General features: G+C 45.3%; 1 protein-coding gene and 1 long non-coding RNA gene across 2 annotated transcripts in view; both read right to left on the minus strand.

The window, feature by feature from the left end:
- The window catches only part of LOC118493361, a 10,200-nt gene extending 10,069 nt beyond the window's left edge, over nucleotides 1-131 (minus strand). Inside the window, exon 1 of the long non-coding RNA XR_004895326.1 lies at nucleotides 78-131. This is a non-coding gene — a long non-coding RNA (uncharacterized LOC118493361). The remainder of the gene's footprint in view (nucleotides 1-77) is intronic.
- Nucleotides 132-5,321: 5,190 nt separating this feature from the next.
- Nucleotides 5,322-17,500, minus strand: part of LOC118493394 (zinc finger protein 41 homolog) — a 25,951-nt gene continuing 13,772 nt past the window's right edge. Inside the window, exons 3-5 of the mRNA XM_035993041.1 lie at nucleotides 6,265-6,482; nucleotides 5,814-6,111; nucleotides 5,322-5,561 (exon numbers count right to left, since the gene is read on the minus strand). Coding sequence (XP_035848934.1) covers nucleotides 5,434-5,561; nucleotides 5,814-6,111; nucleotides 6,265-6,482 — 644 coding nt within the window. The 3' untranslated portion in view covers nucleotides 5,322-5,433. The remainder of the gene's footprint in view (nucleotides 5,562-5,813; nucleotides 6,112-6,264; nucleotides 6,483-17,500) is intronic.

A 17,500-nucleotide genomic window follows, 5' to 3' on the forward strand; every position in this document is an offset into this window, starting at 1 on the left:
TCCTATCGTCATATGGTTGCTGAGAGAAGAGATGACAGGAAGGAGAGAAAGATCAACTGAAGGTTTAATGACCAAACCTGCTCTGTGTAGCCGAAGCTGAGGGTTGTAAACAGCGTCCAGTAGCTCCCGTTGTCGCTCGTTCTCCTCTTTTGAACGACAAAGTTCCTCCTCGTACTCTGCTATCGTTCTTTCAAACAGCCCAAATATCTCTTCAGCAGCCGCAGTTAGTCGCTGCTCCACCAACGCTCTCAGCATCTGGACTTTACACATTTTACCTCTTTCTCTACACAACAAAGACACTCTGCTAACACACCTTTCTGCTAGACGCCATCTTGTTCAAAGTGTGAAGTTAGCCGCAGTGAAGACTACAACTTCCGGGACAAAATAAAAGTCCGGAAGTGTTTTAGGCTAATTTGAAGAAGAAAAACCACAGGAAGATAAATGATTAAAATACACGTTTGAAGAAAGACAAATATTGAAATGCATTTTCAGAGCTCTGAGAAAACAAACTAAATTAAAGATGATGGTAGTTTGTTTTTCTTTTAAAATGTCAAACAGAAGACAGAAGGTTTAATCTTGGAGTGTAAATGTAAGATGTTGACTGCTGTTTGTCTAAAGGTGAAGTTAATGTTTATGTTTATATTAGACCGATTATTATCATATAAAAATCAGACCACTTTTTAAAGAACCAAAAGCACAAACAAAAAAATATTTCGGAAACCTAGTGTAAGTGCTATCCATCTGTCCATCTCACAAACATAAAACACACATCTTCTCTCTCAAGTTATTCATTTATTCATTTGATTTGCAGCATGTGCACAAAAACACAAAGAAGCAGTCGTTGGCAGTTCAAAAGTCAGACTCGCTCCAACATTATTAAACGTGTAGAAAACAAATCATAGTAAAAATGAGAATCTCTGAAATATTATATAAGTTGAAATACAACATACATAACATTAAATTAAATATATTAGTGGTAGTGATAAGTCACTTCTGTGAATACACAAACAAAACGGAGGAGGTTTTCTTTCCAGGTTTGGTCCTTTGCTGAGTCAGCTAATAGAACTAGCTAATGCCGGCTAACCACAGCGGATATACAGTTGTGTTCAAAATAATAGCAGTCCAACATCAGTAACCTCATAAATCAATTTTTTTGGTAGAAGTGATATTTCTACATGGCAAATAATGTCCTAGTAAGTGTTGTAGAGTCATAGAAAAAGTGCTGTGTTCAGTTAGTGACGTGATTGATTCTGTGAAGAAACAGCTGTCAGTTATGGCCCATATTTAAGGAAGGAAGCTAATGTTGTCCATGCTGGTTATAGTGTATTACACACTGAAATACTCAGCAAAATGGGTCGTTCCAGACATTGCTCTGAGGAACAGCGGACTTTGATTAAAAAGTTGATTGGAGAGGAGAAAATATATAAAGAAGTGCAGAAAATGATAGGCTGCTCAGCCAAAATGATTTCAAATGCCTTGAAATGGCATCCAAAGCCTGAACGACGTGGGAAAAAACGGTCAACTACCATTCAAATGGATCGAAGAATAGCCAAAATGGCAAAGGCTCAACCAATGATCAGCTCCAGGAAAATCAAAGAAGACGTAAAGTTACCTGTGAGTACTGTTAGGATTAGAAGAAGGCTATGTGAAGCTAAGCTATCAGCTAGAAGCCCCCGCAAAGTCCCATTGAGGAAAAAAAGACATGTACTGAATAGGTTGACATTTGCCAAAGGACACATTGACTGGCCAAAGGAGAGATGGGGCAACATTCAGGGGACTGATGAGAGACAAATTGTTCTTTTTGGGTCTCGGGGCCGCAGACAGTTTGTCCGACGACCCCCATGCTCTGAACTCAAGCCTCAGTCCACAGTGAAGACAGTAGAGCATGGTGGTGTTATGGGATGTTTCTCATACTGTGGTGTTGGGCCTATTTATCACATACCAGGGATCATGGATCAGTTTCAATACATCAAAATACTTGAAGAGGTCATGTTGCCTTATGCTGAAGAGGAAATGCCTTTGAAATGGGTCTTTCAACAAGACAATGACCCAAAACACACCAGTAAGAGAACAAAGTCTTGGTTCCAGATGAACAAGATTGATGTTATGGAGTGGCCAGCCCAATCCCCAGACCTCAATTAAACTTGTGAAAACTTGTGGGGTGACATCAAAAATGCTGTTTCTGAGGCCAAACCCAGTAACGCAGAGGAATTGTGGAATGTAGTTCAATGGTCCTGGGCTGGAATACCTGTTCACAGGTGCAGGAAGTTGGTCGACTCTATGCAACACAGATGTGAAGCAGTTCTCAGAAATAATGGTTATGCAACTAAATATTAGTGCAGTGATTCAAAGTAAAGCAAACCCTTGAGACATTTTTCAGCTTATACAGTAAATGTTTGAGTTTGTGAAGAAAAATGCAAATACTGCTATTTTTTTGAACAGCCTAATATTCCTTTTTCTTCACTTTCTGTAAAGTATAGCACAAACTTGATCAATTTTGGTCTTGTTTTGATTTGGAATTGAATGTGCAGTGTTCCCAATGCATTGATATTATGGAAATAAAAGCTATTCTAACCGGCAATTTTCACTGGATGCGTAATGGCTGCGGATCCGCTCCGGAACGTCGACGGAGTCATTAGGTTTCCATTAAAGTCAGTGTGTGTATTTCCACTGACTGCAGAACGTCTGCGTCCCTACTCCGTCCCAGCCCTCCGGAGCAGATATGCAGAACTACTATTGTTGCCGGACGCCGGAGAGCTCCGCAGCAATTCAGCACACGGCAGATAGTGCGGGACAGGAAGTCGAGCACAGAAACAAAATAAACATCCGGTTAATTTTCAAAGTATAATCCAGCGTGCTCACGGCGGATCATATTTCCCTGCACTACACCTTGAAAACACAGCTCAGAGTAGTTTCCCCTCTACTCCTCTGGATGGAAACTAACTGGTGGTGGTTTTGTGGTTCTATTCTACGTGAATTCGTGAGATCTCGTGGGTCCTCGTGACTACAGCTGTCAGTCATGGCCGCAGCCGTGCCGCAACAAATCCGGACCTGGTGGGTATTGACGGACGGCGGAGCACGCAGCCGTTCTGCAGCGGAGCCGGTCCGCAGACGTTCTGCATTCAGTGGAAATCCGGAGTAAGGATTTTGAGCATTATTCACTTTTTTTAAACACACTGCTATTATTCTGAACACAACTGTATATTAGTCAATAAAATCTGATTGATCTTTTAATATTTGAATTTTCACCATGGACGTAGAAGTAAAAAGTGTTTTGAAACAAACGTTTGGGGGCTCAGTTCTTAATGTTAACATGAACCTGCTGCAATATAATTTACAGCAGAAGTTCTCTGAAAATCTCTTTTATATACAAGCTAAACTGGTATTGGAACTGAAATTTCCCTAACCTGATTGTAATCAAATCTGGACCTTGTGAATTGAAATCAAATCGATTAAGAACATCATTGGCACCCCACACATGCAATAACAGCTGTGAAAAAACAATAACTCAGAGTGCAACAACATAAAGCCCAGTGTCGCTGCGACTGAGCTGGTCGATTCTCCAGAGGCTGGTTTTAGAACATAACGGACGTCTCCTGTTTCAACAGCCAATAGAGAAGTCAGCTGGTCGAGTCTCCAGAGGCTGGTTTTAGAACGTAAGAGTCGTCCCCTGTCTCAACAGCCGATAGAGAAGTCAGCTGGTGGAGTCTCCAGAGGCTGGTTTTAGAATGTAAGACACGTCTCCCGTCTCAACAGCCGATAGAGAAGTCAGCTGGTGGAGTCTCCAGAGGCTGCTTTTAGAACGTAAGAGACGTCTCCCGTGTCAACAGCCAATAGAGAAGTCAGCTGGTGGAGTCTCCAGAGGCTGGTTTTAGAACGTAAGAGACGTCTCCTGTGTCAACAGCCAATAGAGAAGTCAGCTGGTGGAGTCTCCAGAGGCTGGTTTTAGAACGTAAGAGACGTCTCCTGTTTTAACAACCGATAGAGAAGTCAGCTAGTCGAGTCTCCAGAGGCTGGTTTTAGAACGTAAGACACTTCTCCTGTGAATGAATAGAAAGGCCATTTCCATTCAAATCAACGTAGCAGAATGGTCAGAGCGGCAGCCATTTATATGTGTACCATTGCCATGGTAACGTATAAACTTCCGATAATAAGCCAACTTCTGGCGAGTTGCGGAGCTGAGGTTTCGCAGCAACGGACAAATGAGCCGCGGAATAGTAACGTTACGAGGTATAGAGCCAGCCACTGAATGAGTCACATTAACTTCATGCTTCGCCCCGAGTGGCTCGTTTTCTGTGAACGATGTGGCGAGGGGGTAACGTTAAGGCGGAGTTAGCAAGCACTGGCTGGTTCTGCCGTGCTTTTATGCTGCATCGGTTACAGAGAATGAGTTGAACAGCGGGCTGGGTCTAACGTTAGTGGTCCACTGACCCACTGCTGCTGGGTCTAATGTTAGTGGTCCACTGACCCACTGCTGCTGGGTCTAACGTTAGTGGTCCACTGACCCACTGCTGCTGGGTCTAACGTTAGTGGTCCACTGACCCACTGCTGCTGGGTCTAACGTTAGTGGTCCACTGACCCACTGCTGCTGGGTCTAACGTTAGCGGTCCACTGACCCACTGCTGCTGGGTTGAACGTTAGCAGTCCGCTGACTCACTCTGCTGGGTCTAACGTTACCAGTCTACTGATCCACTGTCGCTGGGTCTAACATTAGCGGTCCGTAGACCAACTGCTGCTGGGTCTAACGTTAGCGGTCTGCTGACCCACTGCTGTTGGGTCTGACGTTAGCGGTCTGCTGACCCACTGCTGCTGGGTCTAACGTTAGCGGTCTGCTGACCCACTGCTGTTGGGTCTAACATTAAAGGTCTGCTGACCCGTTGTCACTGGGTCTAACTGTTCCTCCTCAGTCACTTGGGGAACGTCAAAATTAAAATAAGTGTATTGAATAAACTCACATATTTATACATCATTAACAGTGAATCTTGCTAAACATATGTTACTTAGAAAAGTGAATATATGTGTGGGCCCTATAAATATCGGGTGGTTACATTTGTCTGATTTCTTGATTATAACTGATTATATGACAGGCATTACAAGACAAAACAATATCTAATAAAATATTTAAAATAAGAGTGTACTTTTTCCTACCACACAATATAATATCTTCTATCTAGATGTTGATACATAAAGATTTTTGTTTGATACTTGAGAAGTTTTTCTTGGACTTAAAGGCACAAATGTGAATGTTTTCTTACATCTTGAATCATGTTTCAGAGAGTTTAAAGCTGACTGAGGTTCTCTGGTCTCCTTCCAATCAGCACTGTCATCATTCTCAGGATCAGAAGAGTCTCCAGTCTGGTCTTCAGTCTCTGGTTGTAAAAGAGGATCTGGATTGAGTTCCTGGCTGGTTCTGGTCCTCCACAGTCCTCTCCATCAGCTTGTTTCCATCTGACCAACACATTTATGTCTTTTGACACGAGAATGCCCGGCAAATCTTTTGTTACAAACACTGCAGCTGAATCTTTTCTCTCCTGTGTGGACTACCATGTGTGACCGTAAATTTCCCCTCTGTGTAAAAGATGCATTACAAACTGAGCAGCTGAAAGGTTTTTCTCCAGAATGAGTCAACATGTGGTTCTTCAGGTGTCCATGTTCAGTGAAAGCTCTACCACACTCAGAGCAGCTAAAAGGTTTTTCTCCTGTGTGGATTCTCATGTGGTTCTTCAGGTGTCCATGTTCAGTGAAAGCTCTACCACACTCAGAGCAGCTGAAAGGTTTTTCTCCTGTGTGAGTTCTTATGTGTTTTTGTAAATGTCCACTCTGTGTAAAAGATTTCTTACAGACTGAGCAGCCAAAAGGCTTCTCTCCTGTGTGAGTTATCATGTGTCTCTTCAGGTGTCCACTTTCAGTGAAAGCTTTACCACACTCAGAGCAGCTGAAAGGTTTTTCTCCTGTGTGGATTCTCACATGTTTCTTCAGATGTGTCTTGAAGCCAAATCTTTTCCCACACTCAGAGCAGCTGAATTTTTTCTTACATCTTGAATCATGTTTCAGAGAGTTTAAAGCTGACTGAGGTTCTCTGGTCTCCTTCCAATCAGCACTGTCATCAGTCTCAGGATCAGAAGAGTCTCCAGTCTGGTCTTCAGTCTCTGGTTGTAAAAGTGGATGTGAGTTCTTGGCTGGTTCTGGTCCTCCACAGTCCTCTCCATCAGCTTCTGTTTCCATGAGTTGAGTTTGTCTTTGATGAAGCTGTGAGGACTCAGCTTTCTTTTCATCATCTTCACTCTTCGCAGGGACAGGAGTGATTGGGAGCTTGGTGATATCAGCCTCCTCCAGCCCTTGAAGCTGCTCTCCCTCCTGACTGCTCCACAGTTCCTTCTTAATGTGTGGGGGGGGCTCTGGCTGCTGCTGGTCCACACTGGAGCTACACTCCTGCTGCTCAGGGGGAACCCAATCTTTAACCACCGACAGCTGCTGAACATCTGCAGGAAAAACAAATTGAGGAAAACTGAGACGTCAGACAAAACCAAGACAACTGCACCATTCAACAACTTGCCTCCGTTTAGGAAGCATCACAACCCCTGACATTTTCATGACTCACAGTGTAACTGACAGTGGTGAGAACAATATTTAAATTCAACAGGAATATCTGGAGGTCATTGAAAGTGGACTGTAACCTGGAGAAGGCCTGGCTGGTTTGCAGTGAACAGAATGCTATCATCTGCATAAAAATGAGCATTACAGCACTGAGCCAGAACACATATATATATGATTTCCGGGGATCTAAAATTGAACTGTTAACGATCAATCAACCATCAACCTCGGGTTGCATCGCCTCTGCAACCAGCTTCATGCTGTTCGTGTCTTTCAAAGAGAACTTAACTATTTTTGTGACTGGGATGCATAGATTCTGGTCCGTTTTCTCCACAAGTGGGCTCTGCAAAGCTCAAGAAAAAAATAGGCCAATCGGGTGGAATGCATCAGGTTTTGTTAATACCCATTCCCTAAATGGTTCCCTAATCCTGCTGACATGAAGATGGAGGTGCTGAGGGCTCACCGTATAGGACCAGAGGTACAGGTGGGTACCCGCACATTGATCTGCAAGAAGCTACGGTACACAGACAGTGAGCGGATGTGAAGGTAGCCAGAGGCTCTCAGCTGGAGGTGAACGGCAGAGAAGATATAAAAATGTATTCAAACCTCTGTTTTTTTTTAGAAGGAATATTCAAACGCCATTTTTGGCCAATTTTGACAGCCCTAATATAAACCAATGTAACCTTATCAAGCTCTTGCTGACAGGGTTGCCCTTTAAAATAGTCACTGCGCCCTGAAAATTGTCCCCGTCACATTTAATAACATCACTCATGTCATATTGTTGTATGCTGATTAAGGCTGTCCCTAACGATTATTTTTGTCAACGATTAATCTAACGATTAATTTGCATATTATTCTAAAGATTTTTTTTTATTTTACTTGATAAGTATAACAATTAACCCAAAATAAATATAAAGAAACATCATTAATATTTGGTGCCTCAAGGGGCGGCAACCCACGAACACCGTGGTGGACACCGGTGGTCAGGGAAGCCGTCCGACTGAAGAAGGAGTCTTTCTGGGATATGTTATCCCAGGAGACTCCGGAGGCAGTTGCAAGGTACCGAAGGGCCGCAGCCTCTGCCGTGAAAGAGGCAAAGCAGCGGGTGTGGGAGAAGTTCGGAGAAGACATGGAGAAGGACTTTCGGTCGGCACCAAGGTGCTTCTGGAAAACCGTTCGCCACCTCAGGAGGGGGAAGCGGGGAACCATCCAAGCTGTGTACAGTAAGGATGGGACGCTGCTGACCTCAACTGAGGAGGTAATAGGGCGGTGGAAGGAGCACTTTGAGGAACTCCTAAATCCGACTAATACGCCCTCTATGGTAGAGGCAGAGCTGGAGGATGATGGGGGATTGTCGTCAATTTCCCTGGTGGAAGTTGCTGAGGTAGTTAAACAATTCCACAGTGGCAAAGCCCCAGGGATTGATGAGATCCGTCCAGAAATGCTTAAAGCTCTGGGTGTGGAGGGGTTGTCTTGGTTGACACGCCTCTTCAACATTGCGTGGACGTCGGGGACGGTGCCTAAGGAGTGGCAGACCGGGGTGGTGGTTCCTCTTTTCAAAAAGGGGGACCAGAGGGTGTGTGCCAATTACAGGGGTATCACACTTCTCAGCCTCCCCGGTAAAGTCTACTCCAAGGTGCTGGAAAGGAGGGTTCGGTCGATAGTCGAACCTCAGGTTGAAGAGGAACAATGCGGATTCCGTGGAGAGGGGTTGCAGTTTGGTGAGCTGGGGATCTCATCGCTGCTTTTTGCAGATGATGTGGTCCTGATGGCATCGTCGGCCTGTGACCTTCAGCACTCACTGGATCGGTTCGCAGCCGAGTGTGAAGCGGCTGGGATGAGGATCAGCACCTCTAAATCTGAGGCCATGGTTCTCAGCAGGAAACCGATGGAGTGCCTTCTCCAGGTAGGGAATGAGTCTTTACCCCAAGTGAAGGAGTTCAAGTACCTTGGAGTCTTGTTCGCGAGTGAGGGAACAATGGAGCGGGAGATTGGTCGGAGAATCGGCGCAGCGGGTGCGGTATTACACTCAATTTATCGCACCGTTGTGACGAAAAGAGAGCTGAGCCAGATGGCAAAGCTCTCAATCTACCGGTCAGTTTTCGTTCCTACCCTCACCTATGGTCATGAAGGCTGGGTCATGACCGAAAGAACGAGATCCAGGGTACAAGCGGCCGAAATGGGTTTCCTCAGGAGGGTGGCTGGCGTCTCCCTTAGAGATAGGGTGAGAAGCTCAGTCATCCGTGAGGTGCTCGGAGTAGAGCCGCTGCTCCTTCGCGTCGAAAGGAGCCAGTTGAGGTGGTTCGGGCATCTGGTAAGGATGCCCCCTGGGCGCCTCCCTAGGGAGGTGTTCCAGGCACGTCCAGCTGGGAGGAGGCCTCGGGGAAGACCCTGGACTAGGTGGAGGGATTATATCTCCAACCTGGCCTGGGAACGCCTCGGGATCCCCCAGTCGGAGCTGGTTAATGTGGCTCGGGAAAGGGAAGTTTGGGGTCCCCTGCTGGAGCTGCTACCCCCGCGACCCGTTACCGGATAAGCGGAAGAAGATGGATGGATGGATGGATCATTAATATTTCAATATTTTATGAGGTTATTTTTTGGAGGTCAGATGTCAGATGGAATGATAGTCAGAAGGGCTAGTAATTCACCCCCTCCCAGGTGCTGTCAGCTGGTCAGGGCTGTTAATTTTACGCCCCTACCCTGTCTGCTAGCTTGTGAGAGGGTTTTTTAAGTGAGTGATTCTTTTGTACCTTTGTTCATTCTTCCAGACCTTGTGCTGTGATGTATTGAACCTTTCTTGCAAGAAATAAGCTCTTAAAATACTTTGTTGACCAAAGCGTTATTTCAGATCTCACCTAGAACTTCTACCACAGTCCATATGAAGGCAAACGTCCAACAAGATATAGCTAGGCTACATAACTACTTGTGTAGGTCTATTTATTGCAACAATAACATGTATTTCAAAAGATCTCTACATACTTACATATTACAAAATAAACTAACGTTAACTAGAACTGCAAGCAGTTATGACGGGGTCCAAGCGTCCCGGCGCAAGTCGCCCCCGACAACCCAGGGAGTGTGCAAAAGCGGAACCCAAAGCCTGACAGTGGGGAGGCAAACGTCAGTAAATATCGAGAGGTGTGAGATGCAAGGTCTGCGGTACATTGCCGTTGCAAATGTACCGGTTTAACAGTTCACCTCCATGCATATACAGACTACCTTCACCAATACAAAAATGCCCGGTCCTACTACCACTCACAGCTCATACACTCCGGCTCCAACAATCCCAAGACTCTCTTCTCTACAATAAACAAACTTCTTAACCCCCCTGACAACATTGGACAAATGCAACTCTTTCCTCTCACTTTTTCAATCCAAAATCAACACCATTTACAACAACTTGACCAACTCCCCTGCTCCTTCAACCACCACACCTGCCTCCTCCCCTTCACCCTCTCAGTCATTTCTCTCCGCTGTCCCCTGTGGAGCTTTCACATTTCACCACAGGTATGAACTGCTCCACCTGCAGCCTGATCCCATCCCATCAGTTTTCATTAAGACCTGTCTACCATCCATCGCTTATCACTACAATCATCAATTCCTCTCTCTGTTCCGGATCAGTCCCCACAACACTCAAGCTTGCATCAGTCACCCCCATCCTCAAGACACCTGGTCTAAACCTGGACACCAAGTCAAACTTCCGACCCATATCCAACCTCCTCTTTCTATCAAAAATCCTGGAACAAATCAAAACCCACCTCTCAATAACCTGTTTGAACCATTTCAATCTGGATTCCGCTCACAACACATCACTGAAACAGCCCTCCTCAAAGTCACCAATGACCTCCTCCTCTCCTCTGACTCTGGCCACCTCACCATTCTTATCATGCTTGACCTCACTGCAGCCTTCGACACCATCAACCACTCCATCCTCCTGTCCCAACTGGAAACCTACTGCAACATCACTGGCACCGCACTCTCCCGGCTCCGTTCCTATCTCACCAACAGACAACAGTTCATATACATCAACAACTGCACCTCCTCCGTTGCTCCTCTGTCACAAGGCGTCCCCCAAGGTTCGGTGCTTGGTCCTCTCCTTTTCATCCTTTACATCCTGCCACTTGGAAATATCATACGCAAACATGGTCTTCACTTCCACTGCTACGCTGACGACGTCCAGATCTACATCTCTACCAAATCCATCACCACAACTATATTCTCCACCCTGACCAACTGCCTCACCGATATTCAAACCTGGATGCAAACCAACTTCCTCCAACTCAACTACAATAAATCTGGCTTGATGCTCATCGGCCCGAAATTCCTCACAAAGAACACCCATAGCTTCGGTCTCACTGTCAACAACTCCACCTTGTCTCCATCCCCACACATCCGTAACCTTGGAGTCATCTTCGACAGCAACCTCACTTTTGAAAACAGCATCAACCAAATAACCAGAACTGCCTTCTTTCACCTCAAAAACATTGCCCGTCTCCGCCCATCACTCAGCTTCTCTGCTGCTGAAACTTTGATTCACGCCTTCATCACTTCCAGAATTGACTACTGCAACAGCATCCTCTATGGTTCACCTGCAAAAGCCTTAAATAAACTCCAATACATCCCAAACTCTGCTGCCCGTCTCCTCACCCAAACCCGTTCCTGTGATCACATCACTCCCGTCCTTCAGAACCTCCGCTGGCTCCCTGTTTCCCAACGCATCCAGTTTAAAATCCTCCTCCTCACCCACAAAGCCCCACAATCAGGCTCCGTCCTACCTCACAGACCTGCTCTACTGCCACAACCCACCCCCGCCCCTATAACCTCTGCTTCTCTGACGCAAACCTCCTCTCCCCACCACTCAGGACCACACACCGTACCTGGGGTGACAGAGCTTTCACTTGCAGCACCCTCCCTCTGGAACTCCCTACCCATACACATCCGTGACTGTACTGACCTGGACACATTCAAAACACTAATCAAAACACACCTCTTCAGATCAGCTTTCCACATACAATAGTCTTACATTTCTCACCTAAAAGTTAGTGGTTTAATTGTTTTTAATTGCTTCTAATATGCTTGTTTTATGTGTTGGTTGTAAAGTGTCTTTGAGTACCATGAAAAGCGCTATATAAATAAAATATATTACTATTATTATTATTATTAATATGGATTGAGTAAAAGGGCCAAAACTGGTCTACGCTGACTTTAGCTCCCCCCTAATGGCCGATCTTTGCCAAATTTGGTAAAGAGCCACAGAGCGGCATGCCAAACAAGCATGACAAGTTTCAGGTTGATAGAAATTACTATGGTAGAGATATTGCAATCGCAAATGTCCCATTTGCATGCATTGAGTTATTGGCCAAAACACATAATCGTTGATTATAGCATCCCCTAATGGCCGATCTTTGACAAATTTGGTAAAGAGCATCGTAGTGGGATGTTGAACAATAGTCTTAAGTATTTTGCTGATATCATTTAATTTGGCTGAGATATGACGTTTGTGTTTGGTAGCTAGCTAGGAAAATTTGTTTGGTCGTCAAATGCGCATACTTTAACGTAGCAAAATTGTTTCCATAACTTTCAGTCAGTCAGTCAGGGTCAGGTCCATCTGGAGATGTTACATACCACGTTTCGTGTAGATTGGTCGCACGGCCTAGGACGAATTCGAAAAAGTTGGTTTTGCACATTGTGCAATATTGCGAAAAAACTTCTTAGCAGAAATGGGCGTGGCCTATATCATAAAATTCATCTTGATTAAAGGAATGGATGTAAGGTTTTCTAATGTGCGATGAGTAATGTGGGAGTTATAGGCAAAAACACGTTTGACGTCATTATAGCGCCACCTAGTGGTCCACATGTGTAATTTTTGGTAGGTGAGGTAAGGAGGTAAATTTAAAGTTGTTCACATTAGTGTAAGTGGTGAATCTAAACGTGGGTCCCATAGGCCACGCCCACTTTGACTAATCAGTACCCCACTGTAGGGGTGGCCTCAGGAGTAGCCCTAGATGGTACCCATCAAATTTTGTAAAAATCATATGAGCCATTCATGAGATATAAACTTTTTGTACTTGTAGCTATGGCAAAGTTAGTGTTTTCATAGTTAGCTACACAAATTTGTTTCTGCGTAATATGTGCAATTTTTGTCCTATAGAAATTCTTTTGATAACTTTTTATCAGGTCAGTCTGGAGATGCTACAGGCCAAGTTTCGTGCAAAATAGGTTTTCGGTAAATTGCGATTTTTCACATATAAAAGTCTAGGCGGAAATGGGCGTGGCCTATATCAGGAGATTCAGTTGGATCCAGGGAACACAAGGATATGTGATTTTTGAATGTGCAATGTATGGTTTGGGAGTTATAGGGTCAAACACGTTTTTTTCTGCTATAGCACCACCTAGTGGTGGAAGTGTGTCAATGTTTGTCTCCGCTGAGGATACAGAGTTTTGTACCAGTCCTGAAAATGGTACCCCCCCCCCACCATGTATGGTTTAGGCTGTAGCGGGAGACCATATTAGACCTCTCTCTCTCTGCACCGCTAAACAATTAACCCCCTAGCAAGCAAGCTAGCTAGCTAGCTTACCAGCCAGATGCCCAGCCTCTACATTAGTACTATTTAGCTAATGGTTAATTCACACGCTGTTGTCAAATGGAAGGAAAGCACATTGCTATCGCCAGATAAGTGACAATTTTGTTTGGCTAATTTTCTGTAACCAGTGTATGATGAAGGCAATTTGGGTGGGTGAAATTAGCAAGCTAAGGTTAGCTAACGAGACAGCAGCCGAAAGTTTGGTAGTTCCGCTTTGCTCCCACATAGGGAGACTTCTTTGCCGAGAGAGAACGGGAGAGGCACAGTCTGGTGAGCCATCTCCCGGTTACCGCTGTCTTCCCAGTGGGGAGTGAAGCAGAGGGACCGTAGGCTCTGTATGCTGCTCAAACAAACGCTGTTTGTTGTGGGTAGCATAAAAACTCTATCCGGTTGTTGTACTGCGTGCGCAGAACTTACGTTGTACTTGGCCGTCGGCTGTAGTCTCTGCGGTATATTAGAAGTGCTATTTTTTTTTGGCCAAGACGACCGGCAACGAATGCCGACGTGAGGCGACACTACAGTCGGCCGTCGTTGACACTAGTACTGTCGGCTTGGTGTGTCAGGGCCTTTATGGTGGCTGTCGTCTTCCTCTATTCCGACGCATCAACGCAAGTTATGCAAATCAACATATTTTTGTAATCAATGACGTTGATGAATCTCCCCAGCCCTAATGCTGATGATATTTTGTTATACTTAAACAAAGCTGCCACTTCAGTACCTCATATTTTAGAAACTTTTGCAGAATTCAATTCCCTGTCCTGTTATAAAACTTAACTACACAAAATCAGCACTATTTCCATTAAATTCAAAATTGGACCCTAGCTCATTACTCCAAATTATTTCTACTGTCAAACAATTTATGCAATTGGGGGTTAGTCTCGCTTTGCCAGACCTTCCTCCACAGCGCTGCGGAGGAAGGTCTAACTAGTCCACACAGCATTCCAGGATGGGAGAAAAACGTGCTCTGGTTTATTGGCGTTTCTTTAAACCAATCACAATCATCTTGGGTGGTGCTAAGCACCGGATGGAGCCACGTGCCTCTGCAAAATAGCCCCGAAAAGGAACTTGTTTTGGTGGAACGTGTACATTCAAAAGTAGTTTAAGTCGTGCAACAGAAAACTCAGATTGGACAGATAGTCTAGCTAGCTGTCTGGATTTACCCTGCAGAGATCTGAGGAGCAGTTAACCGTAGTCCTCACAAATCCACGGGAGTTTAGAAGGCCAACACAAAGGAAGAGGAAGGTGACGGATATCTGGCCTAAATGAGGGACATCCGGCGGAATTTCCATCGGCACCGGAGCAATCCCGTAAGTGGAACGTCGAGGATATAGACTACTTGGGGGTGGACATTTTGCCCTCATTAATTAGTATTGCTAATAAAAACTTCCAGGACATCTATAATCTATAATTTAATTGAACCTGATCTTGATCGATGGTCTTACTTCCCAAAATCACTACAAGCTTGGTTGTCAATAGTTAAGATGGACATCCTACCACAAATTATCTTCTTCTCCATGTTACCTTTATCACCTCCAACTGATTACTGGGACAAAATGTATTTGGGGTGGGAAAACAACCGTGCATAAAGCTGACAACTCTCCAACATCACAAATCAGAGAGTGGACTTTTAATTCATAATTTTAAACAAGGTCATTATTTTGGACATTTGCCTTGAGATCATTATCAGATTGACTTAGTCCTGACTCTGTTACTTGTTGGAAACCTATAGAGTGTACTTTAGCATACCCACACAGTTTGGATAATGCATTCTTTGTTCGTATGATACCACATGAAATAAGCGACCGCCGGCTGGTCCCGTGACGCCGGGTACTGAGCACCGGGAGGTGACAGTCCTCTTAGAGGCTGTTACATTTAAGTTTAGCCGACAAAAGGTGAGCGTCATGCAGTGAAGACAGTTAAGGTGCCACAGACACTCTCTTCTCTACTCTATCCTCCTCTCTCGACTCTCTCTGCCCTCTTACTTCACGACAGGCTCGTAAGTCCTCCCCAGCGCCGTGGTTATCTGACTCAGTACGTGCTGAAAGATCAACTATACGGGCAGCGGAAAGGAAATGGCAGAAATCTAAACACCCAGATGATCTACTTACCTATCAGTCTCTTCTTTCCTCCTTCGCTGCCTCTATTTCTGCAGCCAAAAGCTCTTTTTATCAAACCAAAATTGAATCCTCTTTCTCGAACCCCAAAAAACTTTTTTCCATCTTCTCTAACCTCCTAGATTCCCCCAGTCCACCTCCTCCCTCCTCCCTCCCCACTTTGTCAACTATTTTGTAAAAAAGATAGATGACATATGCTCTTCATTCTCAACCACACCTTCTGAAATCACCTTACCATCCATCACATCCAGTACTCTTTCCTCTTTCACCCCTTTATCTCCAAACCAAATTCTTACATTGATTACCTCTGCCCGCCCAACCACCTGCCCCCTGGATCCTATCCCTTCTCACCTTCTCCAGTCCATTGCTCCTGACCTCCTTCCTTTCCTCACCCATCTCATTAACATCTCCTTGTCAACTATAGACCCGTCTCCCTTCTTCCATTTCTATCTAAAACTCTTGAGCGTGCCATTTATAATCAACTCTCTACCTATCTCCACCAGAACAACCTTCTTGATCCCCACCAGTCTGGCTTCAAGGCTGGCCACTCAACAGAAACTGCCCTCCTTGCTGTCACTGAGCAGCTTCACATCGCTAGAACAACCTCTCTCTCTTCCATTATCATCCTTCTGGATCTTTCTGCTGCCTTTGACACAGTGAACCACCAGATCCTCATTTCGACACTCCGAAATCTGGGTGTCTCAGGCTCTGCGCTCTCATTGCTCACATCTTACCTGACAGACCGAACCTACCGGGTAACCTGGAGAGGATCTAGCTCAGGACCTTGCCCACTCAAAACTGGGGTTCCTCAGGGATCAGTCCTGGGTCCCCTCCTCTTCTCTCTGTACACCAACTCTCTCTGTCTGTCATTCAGTCGCACGGCTTTTCTTATCACAGCTACGCAGATGACACCCAACTAATTCTCTCCTTTCCTGAGTCTGAAACTCAAGTAGCAGCACGTATCTCGGCCTGTCTGACTGACATCTCTTCTTGGATGTCCACACACCATCTGAAACTCAACCTCGACAAGACTGAGCTCCTTTTCCTTCCAGGGAAGGGCTCTCCTACCCAGGACCTGACTATAACAATTGACAACTCTACAGTAGTCCCCACCAAGACTGCTAGAAACCTGGGTGTAACACTTGACGACCAACTCTCCTTCACTGCTAACATCGCTGCAACCACCCGATCGTGTAGATACATGCTGCATAACATCAGAAGGATACGTCCCCTTCTAACGCAGAAGGCGGCTCAGGTTCTGGTTCAGGCTCTAGTCATCTCATGTCTAGACTACTGCAACTCCCTCCTGATTGACCTGCCTGCATGAGCCATCCGACCCCTGCAGCTCATTCAGAATGCAGCGGCTCGAGTTGTCTTCAACCTCCCCAAGTTCTCTCACACTACACCTCTCCTCCGCTCTCTTCACTGGTTACCAATTGCGGCCCGCATCCGCTTCAAGACACTAGTACTTACGTACAGGGCCACGAACGGATCTGCACCCGCTTACATCCAGGACATGGTCAAACCATATACCCCAACCCCCCCCCCACTTTGCTCTGCATCAGCCAAACTGCTTGCTGCCCCCTCACAGCGAGGGAGAACTAATCACTCAACGAAATCCCGACTGTTCACTGTCCTGGCTCCCAAATGGTGGAACGAGCTCCCCATCGATATCAGGACGGCCGAAAGCCTACACAACTTCACCTGAAGGCTAAAAACACATCTCTTCTGACTACACCTCGGAGAAAAAAAAAATTCTTGAACTTGCACTTTGAACCTGCACTTTCATTTGTCTCTTTGTAGCTTTGCCTATTTAAAGCTAATGTATTTACTCTTACTACTTGTGGTCTGGAGTTTGAACCTTCACAGTTGAAAGCACTTAATTGTAAGTCGCTTTGGATAAAAGCGTCAGCTAAATGACATGTAATGTAAAAGTTTAGACACCAATACAACCGATTAGTCGACTAATCCACTCAGAGGGGGCAGTCTAGACTTCTTTCCTTGTTTCCCTCTTCCCCTAAAAACACGTTAAATAAACACGTCCACGTTGTTCCTACCTTTCTCTTCATCATCTCCACTCTTCACAGGGACAGGAGTGAATGGGAACTTGGTGATATCAGCCTCCTCCAGCCCTTGAAGCTGCTCTCCCTCCTGACTGCTCCACAGTTTCTCCTGTTGCTCTTTAATGTGTGTGGGGGGCTGCTGAAC

The sequence above is a fragment of the Sander lucioperca genome, chromosome 16 (assembly GCF_008315115.2).
Source record: "Sander lucioperca isolate FBNREF2018 chromosome 16, SLUC_FBN_1.2, whole genome shotgun sequence".
NCBI classification, from domain to species: domain Eukaryota; kingdom Metazoa; phylum Chordata; class Actinopteri; order Perciformes; family Percidae; genus Sander; species Sander lucioperca.